The sequence below is a fragment of the Saimiri boliviensis genome, chromosome 1 (genome assembly GCF_048565385.1).
Source record: "Saimiri boliviensis isolate mSaiBol1 chromosome 1, mSaiBol1.pri, whole genome shotgun sequence".
In the NCBI taxonomy this organism is placed as follows: domain Eukaryota; kingdom Metazoa; phylum Chordata; class Mammalia; order Primates; family Cebidae; genus Saimiri; species Saimiri boliviensis.
Window position 1 is genome coordinate 89,188,671 of NC_133449.1, and position 12,309 is coordinate 89,200,979.

Sequence of the window (12,309 nt, forward strand, 5' to 3'; positions counted from 1 at the left end):
TGTAAAACAGTACAACCACTTTGGAAAATAGTCTAGCAGTTCCTTAAACTGTTACCACATGACCCAGGAGTTAACTCCTAAGTATATACCAAGACAGATGAAAACATATATCCATGCAAAAACTTGTACACAAATGTTCAGAGAGGCATATTCAGAATAGCAAAAAGGTATCTACGGGGTTCAGAACACATCACCCCATATGTGTTCTGGTATCCTGACATTTGAAAAAAAATGGCAGAAACAGGGAAGTCTTTCTGATCTTGCCCTCACCCTTCGCCCTTGAAGCAGGCCATAAAAGAATTATCTGATCTTCCTCTAAAGTAAGTCATGAAATCTTTATTACAGCGGTCCCTATCCTATACACAAAGGAAAATAAGTATTCTTATTTCTGAAGACACAGAGACACATATAATCTGAACAAACAGGCCTTACTAAGTTCCCTCCAGTTTATTGCCATTAGGTCATATCCTTTTTTCCTCCAATCATACTTCAGTACATCTGTCCAGAAAAAGTTTTCCCTGTTTATTTCGGTCTTCATTTCTAACGATTCCTGTGTCAGTAAAATGTACATTAAAATAAATTTGAATGATTTTTCTCTTGTTAATCTGTCTTTTTTATAGTTGCCTCAGCCAGGGACATCGCAATGGGTGAGGAAAAGGTATTACTTTTTTCTCCCCTACAGTGGAAACAACCCAAATGTCCATCAACAGACAAATGGAAAAAGAAAATGTGGTATATCCATTCAATAGACTATTATTCAGCATTTTTTTAAAAAAATGAAGACCTGATACATGTTACAACATGGATGACTCTTAAAAACACCATGCTAAGTGAAAGAAGTCAGGAACAAAAGACCATGTATTATATAATTCCTTTTATATGAAATTCCAGAACAGGAAAATCCATAGAAATAGAGTAAATCGGCAGTTTCTTAGGCTTAGGGGCTTGGAGTGGGGAAAATGGGGAGATGCTGCACTGAGAATTAAAAGTATGAGGTTTCTTTTGGGGATGACAAAACAGTTCTAAAGTTGTGATAAATGTCATACATATCCATGAATAATACTAAAAAAAAAAAAAAAAAAAAAAAAAAACATTGAATTGTATACTTTAAATAGATGAACTGTCTACTAAGTTAATTATACCTCAAAGCTACTTTAAGAATATAAATATCCATGAATTAAGATCAAAAACTCCCCATTTGACTACATAATCACAGCTGTAGTGTTTCTAAAAGAGAACAAAAGCAGTATTATTTTTCGTTGCTAGAGTTAAACTTCTACTAACTTAATCTCCAGGCTGGAAACCTGAGACAACTTCAACTAATGACCAAGTCTCACTGATTCTTCAATCATTACCTCTGACTTTCCCATGTTCTTACCCTGCCATCCTGTCTGGGCTCTGGTTACTTCATGTCTGCCCTAACCACTTTTACCATTTGCTTTTTCCAAATCAAACACATCTAACTTTTAAACCCAATTATATGATTTTCTCAATAACCTTCTCAGAAGGCTAATGTCCCTCAGAGCAAATTTAGATTGTTGCTACTAGCATGCTAATCTGCTTCCTACTCTGTCTCCCAACCCAGCTTCATTTCCTAGTACTGTTCATCCAGTAAGAGAGCACTTTGTTCAAACCAGACCTGTCTCTTCAGTGTCCCTTGTACCTACTATATCCATTCATTTATCTGCTTTTCACTGGGCTATTCTATTCTGATGCTTATTCTCCGTATTTACCTGTATCCTACAAATCACTCAAGGTCCATTTCAAAACCCCATATTACCCATGAAGGACTTGTGGGGAACTCCAACTACAAATGATTTCTTACATTTCCTAGCCACTTCTAGGGCTTACTATCTGTGCTGCATATCTTAGCACCTGATTTACATGTCACTCATCTTAGCATTTGATTTACATACCACATATTTTAGCATTTGATTTACCTGTCACATATTTTAGCTGTTGATTTACCTACCATCTCATTGTATGCCTTTCTAGTTTTCCAAAAGAAACACCTTATTTCAATAAGATCATTACTTCCTTAAGGACTATCACTTTTTTTGATATCACTGAGATCACACAGCACAGTGCTAGGCCCAAAATACATACTCAGAATTTTCAGAATTAAACTGCTGTTTCTACTAATTGTGAAGTATAACTCACCACCATATTTCCCATCGCTTTACATACCTTTTTACAATAAATGAAGTTAAAGAACCCAAAGTCCAAAACATAAATACAGTACCTTATCATACTGACAGACAATTATATTATCTGTGTCAAACAGGTCTGGCACATCCTGTTCACTAACATCATCTCCAGAATTTAAAGGGTCCTGAAGACGAAAGATGATCTCATTAAGGAATTTTATGATGCTTTAAATTTTTTAAAGATAAAGAGATATATAGAAATAAAGGAACTTGGCTGGCCACGGTGGCTGACGCCTATAATCCCAGCACTATGGGAGGCCTAGGCAAGCAGATTGCTTGGGGCCAGGAGTTCAAGACTAGCTTTGGCAACATGGTGAAATCCTATCTCTACCAAAAATACAAAAAATTAATTGGCATGGTGGCACACACCTGTAATCCCAGCTACTCAGGAGGGTAAGATAAGAGAATCATCTGAGCCCAGTAAGTTGAGGCTGCAGTGAGCCGTGATTGCACCACTGCACTCAAGCTTGAACAACAGAGCGAGACTCCCATCTCAAAAAACAAAACAAAGAAATAAAGGAACCTGGAGCAGCAGAATAGACCTGTACTTAAAAGTCAAACAGCCTGAGTTTAAATCCCCATTTGAGCTGGGTGCAGTGGCTCGCTCTCGTAATCCCAGCACTTTGAAAGGCCGACGCAGGCAGATCACTTGAGGCCAGGAGTTTGAGACCAACCTGGCCAACATGGTGAAATTCCACCTCTACTGAAAATACAAATATTAGCTGGGCATGGTGGTGTGCCTGTAATGCCAGCTACTCAGGAGGCTTAGGCATGAGAATCATTTGAACCCAGGAGGCAGAGGTTGCAGTGAGTCAAGATCATACCATTGCACTCCAGCCTGGGCTACAGAGCAAGACCCTGTCTCAAAAAATAGTAACAATAATTAAAAAGTAAATCCTTTTTTGGCCACTTAATAATTACAAAACTGACCTTGGGCAAGTTACTACAACTCTCCAAATCTGAGTTTCCTCATGTGTAAAATCAGGCTAGCAATAAGACCCATAGGACATTGGGACTATTAAGACAAGGCAGGTAAGACTTAGTATGATACCTGGCACATATGTAAGGCTACCATAAATGATAGCTAATACTACTTACATATTTTTTAATAAGCACACTACCTGGAGTCTATGACATTTATTAGAATTAGAGCAGATACTATATGTTTCTACCCAGGTTGCCTTCTTTAACCGTCACTCCCATTCCCTAGATCACCTACTACCTCTAGTTAAGACCGATAGAGAAGCCCATTCCCAAATACCTAAAATGGGTTTTAAATTACAGTTGAAGATTAAAAGTTTAAATCCCACCATATAAATAATTTTGTTTTGTTTTGTTTCGTTGAGACAGAATCTTGCTCTGTTGCCCAGGCTGAAGTGCCGCGGCACTTCTTGGCTCACTACAATCTCTGTCTCCTGGGTTCAAGCAATTCTCTTGCCTCAGCCTCCCAAGCAGCTGGCTTTACAGGCATGCGCCACTATATACAGCTAATTTTTGTATTATTAGTAGAGAGAAGGATTCACCATGTTGGCCAATCTGGCCTCGAACTTCAAACCTCAAATGAACTACCTGCCTCATCTCCCAAAGTGCTGGGATTACAAGCGTAAGCCACCATGCCCGGCCCCAAATAAGTCTTATTTTAGAACAGTAAGTCAAGATTAATCTTGCTATTCCTTTTGGTTCCAAAGCATAATAAAATAGAAATGTTATAAATTAATAAAGAAAGTCTCAACTCAAAGGTCATCCTCACCTCTTCTACAATGTCTACTTGAGAGTCTTCATTATCACTACTGTTTGCGGCAGAATCCTCATTTGAAATACTGTCAGCTTCTTCTTCAAGTACCTTCAGATCTTCCGTATCAATAATCCCTAGAAGTTCATTCTCGTCTACATCTCTTGCATTTCCTATTTCTTCATTGGGAGATGTATCACCAGTTCCATCTACTTGAATTATTTCGTTAATATCATCATCGGTAACCTGAATGCTTAAATCTACCTGACAATTAGAATCCTAAAAAGAGAGAGAAATAAAATAAAGTTCAAGTTAAATAAGTTATATAAAATATTGAATCCAAATTTAAAATTGACATTCCACAAATGATTACTTCAAGCAAATTTCTGCCTTAAACATTAAAACCTAACTTTGAATTTTAGAATTACCCCTAGCATTTCTATGCAATGTAGGAATAACTTTTTAAATTATCAATAAAGTAACTCACAATCATAAGTAGACAGCAATTGAGCTCATTACTTTCAGACAATATTTAACAGTTTTTACGCATACCATCTTAAATTTATGTAGTACCTATTAGGCTTTAACTATTTCATTTGACTTTAAACAATAATTCAGTGAAGCAGAAAAGACAAATGTCATTGTGCTTAATGGATAAATAAAAATGTAAATGATTATACTAAGTGAAATAACCCAAACACAGAAGAACAAATTTTATATGATTCTGCTTACATGAGGAACCTAGAATAGGCAAATTCATAGAAACAGATAGTAAAATTGAGGTTGCTAGGGGCTATGAATAGGGGAATGAAAAGTTACTGTTTAATGGGTACAGAGTTTCTATTTGAGAAGATGAAAAAGAGAAATAAAGAGTGGTGATGGTTGCATAAAACTGTGAATTACTTAGTACCACTGAAATGTACACCTAAAAATGGGTATAACAGCAAACTTTTACATTATATATATTTCACCACAACAAAAATAAAAAATATACAAAGGAAATTCAGTAATCACCTCTGGTCACATAGACGGCTATTATTTTTATCATTACCTTCATCTAGCACAGTTAAGAAATAAACCCCTCTGCTAGTATTTTATAGGCATTTTCTAATTTAAACCTGAAAGTAATACACTGAGAAATAAGATACTATGGCTTACCAAGCTCACAAAACCAGGAAAACATGAACCAGGATTCAAATCCAAGTTTGATTATGGAGACTACACTCTTCACTCTTCTATGTGGACTTCTATATTGGTCATACCATACTACTCCTCCCCACATTAGTTTGTCATAGACAGGACAAAGATCAATATAATTTCTAGCACCTTAAGATCAGGGGCTGTTTTATATGATTATATATGCTACAGAATCTATAGTAGTAGTTCTTAACCTCTTTGGAAAAGTCAGAGGCCCCTTGAAAACTTGGCAAAAGCTCCAGATGCTATGATGCTGGTTGTTTTGGAAACCCATACATATACTGACACACATACTGCATAAATAATAGGTTACATTAGCTTTAAGTTTGGAGTACTGAAGTGTAGCCCAAGCACATGGAAAGGAATAAGAAATACAAAGGATTATACTAAGTGAAATAAGGCAAACACAAAAGGACAAATCTCATACAACTCCACTTCTACAAGGCACCTAGAATAGGCAAGTTCATAAAAACAGAAAGTAAAATCAAGGTTGCCAGGGGCTATGAAGAGAGGAACGAAGAGTAATACAGCACCCAAAGAGCCTTCATATCAGCCTGGGAAGTCTTGGGAATCTGCAGGGTCAAGAAGGCCCCTAACAGAAGCCAAGAAGTTTTACTAAGGTTTGAACAGATGCCCTTTATTCATCTTTCTTCTGAGTTTGCAAGTCATAGGTGATGTTTAATAATACACATCTCAGTAACTTAAGATACAACTTTATTAATATGCATATACTCAACTTATTTTCTGAGTGGACAACTGCCCTTCTAGGATTCAAACTCATATGAATATTACCAATAATGAACCTCAAAAAAGTATTCCCAAAAAATAATCCTGTGTAGAAAAATTCAAATTAATAGACTAAAATTACATGTTTACATGTAATTAATTTTTACTAGATTGGAAACAGATTTCCTTCACAGATTAAATATAAGGAATATCACATGTATGCAAAAATTAATGGCTATGTGCTCAAAAATGAAAACAAGTCCAAATTACATAAATAAAATAAGTTTTTATTCTGCTAAGAATAAGAGAAATCTTAAGAGGGTCCACTGCCCATAATGTAAAAGCTGAAAAGATTGCCTCTACCACACTAACAATGAATAAAAGCTGGATAAATTACAAAATCACAACTTTTCTTGAAGCAACCTGAAATCCAAGAAGGGATAGCCCCTACAGATGAGACATGCAAACGTACTCTCTATAAGAAGAGTAATGCCCATTTCCAACTATAAATACTATTTACCTCAGTCTCTCCTTTCCTATATAAGATGTCTGACATTCAATCAAAAATAATGAGGCTGGGCATGGCCACTCATGCCTGTAATCCCAGTACTTTGGGAGGCCAAAGGTGGCAGATTGCTTGAGCCCAGAAGTTCAGGACTAGTCTGGAACACATAGCAAGATGACATTATCTACAAAAAATATATTAAAAAAAAATTAGCTGGGATTTGTGGTGCATGCTGAGGAGGTGGAGGCAAGAAGATCACCTGAGCCCAGGAACGTTGAGGCTGCAGTGAGTTGTGATTGCACCACTGCACTCCAGCCTAAGTGACAGAGTGAGACCCTCCTCAAAAATGATAATAAACAAAAAAGCAACAAAAACCAACTATCACACACCAAAGCAATCAAGAGACTCAGACTCAGAGATAGAACTGTCAGACTATGATTGATATAATCTAGTGAAAATATCTAGTGAAATAATCTAGTGAAAAAAGTAGGGAAAATGCATGAATAAATAAAGAATTTCAGCACAGATAACAAGTTTGGGGAGTTCGGAAAAGAAAAAAAAAAAGAAAAAGAAGAATTTCAGCACAAAATTCTAAAAATAAACACCACCAATATCAGAGTAAAAATTTCATCTGAAGGGTTCATCAGTAGATGTGACGTGGCCAAGAAAAGAATCAAAAGCACTGAGGAAAACAGAAAAAAAGGAAGAACACACACACACACACACACACACACACACACACACACACACACCCCCTGACAAGTTGATTGATAAATATATTAAATATAAATTACCTAAACATCTCATTTAAAAGATTTAGACTGGATTAAATTAGCAAGACCCAACCATATGCTGTCTATAACAAATTCACTTTAAATACAATGACACAGGTAGGTTAAAAGTAAATTAACAGGAAAAAAAAAAACCATACCATGCAAACACTAATCAAAATAAACCTAAAACTGCTATATTAATATCAGAAAAAAATAAACTTCAGAACCAGAAATGTTACCAGAGATAAATAAAAACATTACAAAATTATAAAGGGATCAACTGAAGATGACTATCTGAAACACTTGTACACCTATCAACCTAGCTTCAAAAATACATAAACTAAAAAGTAATGAAAATAAAAAAAGAAATAGACAAATCCACAATTATAGCTGAAGACTTAACATTCCTCTCTCAGTACTCAATAGAAAAAGTGAACTGAAATTCAGTAAAGATATGGAAACCTTGGACAATGCAACCAGCCCACTTGACCTAATTAATATATATATGGAACACTCCACTCAAAAATAACCAAATAGCTTCAAGAGCACACATCATGTTCACCAAGATAAACTGTATTCTGAAACATAAAACAAACACTGACAAATTTAAAATACATAAAGTATGTTCTCTGACCACAAAGGAATTACACTGAAAACCAATAACAGAAAGGTATCTGGAAAATCCTCCCAATATTTAAAAATTAAATATCACAGTTCTAAATACCCAAGGGTCAAAGACTAAATCATAAGAGAAATTAGAAAATAATTGTAATTGAATGTAAATGAAAGCATAATGTCAAAACTTTTGAGACGTACCCAAAGCAGTACCTAGAGGGAAATATATCACATTAAATTATTTTATCAGAAAATAAGTACATCTCAAATCAATTGCCTAATATTCCACATTAAGAAACTAGAAAAGGAAGGCCAAAATAAGTCCAAAGTAAACAGAAGGAAGGAAACAATAAAAAGTTTAAAAGGGAAAAAAGGAAAATTGAAAACCAAAAAAAAAAAAAAAAAAAAAGAGAGAGAGAGAGAAAGAGAAATCAGTAAGGCCAAAAGTTCATTCTTTAAAATTCTCAATAAAATGGAAAAACCTGGCCAGGCGAAGTGGCTCACACCTGTAATCCCAGATCTTTTAGGAGGCAAGGCAGGTGGATCACTTGAGGTCAAGAGTTGGAGGCTTGCATGATGAAACCCAGCCTCTACTAAAAATACAAAAATTAGTCAGATGTGGTGGTGCAAACCTGTAATCCCAACTAGCGGGGTGGCTGAGGCACAAGAATGACTTGAACCCAGGAGACCCAGGTTGTAGTGAGCCAAAATCATGCCACCTGAACTCCAGCCTGAACAACAGAGACTCTGTTTCAAAAAAAAAAAAAAAAAAAAAAAAAAAAAAAAAAAAATTCGAAAAACTTCTAACATGACAGAGAGAGAGCAAGAGAGACAGACAGAAGACACAAGCAAACAGTATTAAGAATTAAAGAAGAAATGTTGAATAGATCCTAAAGGCATTAAAAGAATGTATTATCAACTGTCACTAAATTTTACAACTTAAAATGGATATATTCATTGAAAGAAATTACCAAAATTTAACCAAGAAGAAACAGATAACCTAAAGAGATGTATCAGTTAAAGAAATTATATTCCCTTAAAAACCTTCCCACGAAGAAAAATTCAGAATTTTTCTTCGTGGGAAGGTTTTTAAGGGAATATAAACAGGGGAGATAAATATACATAGCAATTCATTTTACGAAACTAGTATTACCCTAATACCCAGCACAAAAAAAGAAAACTACAGACCAGTATTCCTCATGAACATTGAGGCAAAAATCCACAACAAAATCTTAGCAAACTGAATACAACAATATATAAAATGAATAACACAACATGACTGAAGGAAGTTGATCCTGGGAATGTATTTGAAAGCTGAACATTCAAAAGTCAATCAGTGTATCTCACCACATCAAAACATGAAATTCATTTATTTCAATAGATATAGAGGAAAATTGTTTCACTTAACATCAACTCATGATAAAAAAAAAAAAAAGACATTAAAGAAAACTTTCTCTAACTGATAAAGGATATCTACCAAAAAAAAAAAAAATTAAAACCATACAGCTAACATAGTACTTGATGAAAGATAGAATGCTTTCCCCTTAAGATCAGGAACAAGATCTCTGCTCTCAGCACTCCTATTTAACTCTGTACTGAAAGTCCTAAATCAGTGCAATAAGCCAAGAAAAAAAGTGATTCTGATTGGGAAGAAAGAATTTTTTATTTATCAAAATAGATTATAGTCTACATAGCTTTATGTAGACCACAAAGGGTCTACAAAATAACTGCTAAAATTAAGCGGGTGTAACAAGGTCACAGGATATAAGGTCAATTTACAAAATTCAACTGCATAGCTATATAGTAGCAAGAAATAATTAGAAGTTAAAATTTAAAAATACCTTTAAACAAGGTGTGGTGGTTTATGCCTGTAATCCCAGCATTTTGGGAGGACAAGACAAAAAGATCACTTGAGCTCAGGAGTTCAAGACCAATCTTATCTCTACTAAAAATAAAAATGTTTAAAAATTAGCCAGGTATGGTGGTGTGTGCCTATAGTCCCAGCTACTCAGGAGGCTGAAGCAGGAGAACCACTTGAGCCTGGGAGATCAGAGCTACAGTGAACTATAACCTGCCACTGCACTCCAGCCTGGGCATCACAGCAAGATCCTGTCTAATATATAAAAATAAAAATAATTTTTAAATATTTATTATATAGCATTTTATGTTTTAAAAAATTATTTTCGGGCCGGGCACGGTGGCTCAAGCCTGTAATCCCAGCACTTTGGGAGGCCGAGGTGGGTGGATCACGAGGTCGAGAGATCGAAACCATCCTGGTCAACATGGTGAAACCCCGTCTCTACTAAAAATACAAAAAATTAGTTGGGCATGGTGGCACGTGCCTGTAAGCCTGTAATCCCAGCTGGTCAGGAGGCTGAGACAGGAGAATTGCCTGAACCCAGGAGGCGGAGGTTGCAGTGAGCCGAGATTGCGCCATTGCACTCCAGCCTGGGTAACAAGAGCGAAACTCTGTCTCAAAAAAAAAAAAAAAAAAAATTATTTTCATAAGATACATTTTTTATATTAGAGATTTCAAAATGGGAAAATAAGTGTTTTACAGTTTTATACTTAGACAGATTGTTTTAGGACAAGTAAAATAAACATATTTGAAGGATTAAGTTTCAGTTTTGATTAAGATAGGGTCTCACTCTGTTGTCCAGGCTGAAATTCAGTGGCCCAATCTCAGCTCACTGCAGCCTTGACCTCCTGGGCTCAAGCAATCCTCCCACCTCAGCCTCCTGAGGAGCTGGAACTGCAGGAGGGCACCACCATGCCCAGCTAATTTTTTTGTGTTTTTTTTACTGATGGGGTTTTGCCATGTTGCCTAGGCTGGTCTTGAACTCCTGGACTCAAGCAATCCTCCTTCCTCAGCCTCCCAAAGTGCTGAAATTACAGTCATGAGCCATTGTGATCAGCCAAGTTTCAGTTTAGAATGTGTAATATTTTAATGCATCTACAAGGGAGATCTCTTTCCTAAATGGAACTTTGCTCTTTTTCTTTCACTTTTACTTTAGGTTCAGGGATATATGTACAGGTTTGTTATGCAGGTAAATTATATGTCACAGGGGTTTAGTTTACAGATAATATCATCACCCAGGTAATAAGCATAGTATTTAATGAGTACGGATTTTTTTCTGATCCTCTCCCTCCTCCCACACTCCACCCTTAATTATTCCCATGTTCACTGTTCCCCTCCTAGTGTCCATGTGTTCTTGTTGTTTAGCTCCCACTTATAAGTGAGAATATGCAGTAGTCGGAAATAAATTTTTTTAATAACTTTAAAGCATCAAGAGAAAAGCAATTCATCGATGTATACGGAATCCTTAATAACTGTTTTGGCAGATTCCCCAGCAGAAGTTTCAAGACCACAAGATGGTGGGATGACATACTTAAAGTGTTTAAAAAAATTTTTTTTAAATAAAAAAATAAAAAGATCAACCAAGAATTCTATATCTGGCAAAATTATCTTGCAAAAATAAGGGAGGGAGTTGAGTCCAGTCTCTCTCTCCCACTGCAAAACCCAGCTAGGGTAGTTCCTACTGCCATAGATCCCTGTGAATAAACTCTGCCTTACCATCTTTTAAAAAATGAGAGATAAATTAAGACATTCCTAGACAAAAAAACAAGGTAATTCATTACCATTAGATTTTCCCTACAAGAAATATTAAAAAGGAGTCCTTTAAATTAAAATGAATACATGCTAGATAGTAATAAAATGTTACTACACAAAAGCAAAATTATCTGGTAAAGGTAAATACATGGACAAATACAAAAATCAGTATTAATGTAATTTTAGTTTACAATTATTTTTATTGTTCTATATCATTTAAAAGACAAAAGCATAAAAAACTGTTAGGGTAAATAATATATAAAGAAGTAGTAATCTGTAACAGCAATAAGACAAAGTGGGGGAGGGCAAAGTTGTAAAGGAATAAACTTTTTGTATGTGATTGAATTTAAGTAGGTATCTGATTAAAATACATCATTATAAGCCTAAAATATTCTATGCAATACCCATGGTAACCACAAGAAAATATCTATGAAATGTACGCAAAGGAAAAGAGAAGGGAAACCAAAAATCAATTAAACACAGAGGAAGGTAATAAACGAGGAAATCACAGAAAAGCTAAATACATGTAGAAAACAACAAAATGGCAATTTAGTTCTTCCTATTAGTAATTACTCTAAATGTAAATGAATTAAACTTTCCAATCAATAACATAGTTTGAAAGAATGGATACAAAAAAAAATCCAACTATATGCTCTCCATAAGAGACAAAAGATGTAGGATATGAATAGGCTGAAAGTGAAACGATGGAAAAATAAATTCCATGCAAATCATAACCAACAGAGCTGCAGTGGCTATGTTACCATCAGACAAGATGGATTTTAGGTCAAAAACTGTTATTTAAAAAGGAAAAAACAAAATTTTTAATTACATAATGATGAACGAATCAGTGACCCAATATTGTACCTGGGTACTCCAGCCTGGGCAACAGAGTAAAACTCCACCTAAAAAAACAAAAACAAAAAAAAGGATCGGGATGCAGTGAA

General features: G+C 35.3%; 1 protein-coding gene across 2 annotated transcripts in view; it reads right to left on the reverse strand.

The window, feature by feature from the left end:
* The window catches only part of GTF2A1L (general transcription factor IIA subunit 1 like), an 87,136-nt gene that overhangs the window by 22,600 nt on the left and 52,227 nt on the right, over positions 1 to 12,309 (reverse strand). For both annotated transcript variants that reach the window (XM_010333609.3, XM_010333608.3), the window contains 2 exons: positions 3,958 to 4,218; positions 2,243 to 2,332 (listed from right to left, as the gene is read on the reverse strand). In XM_010333609.3, coding sequence (XP_010331911.1) covers positions 2,243 to 2,332; positions 3,958 to 4,218 — 351 coding nt within the window. The remainder of the gene's footprint in view (positions 1 to 2,242; positions 2,333 to 3,957; positions 4,219 to 12,309) is intronic.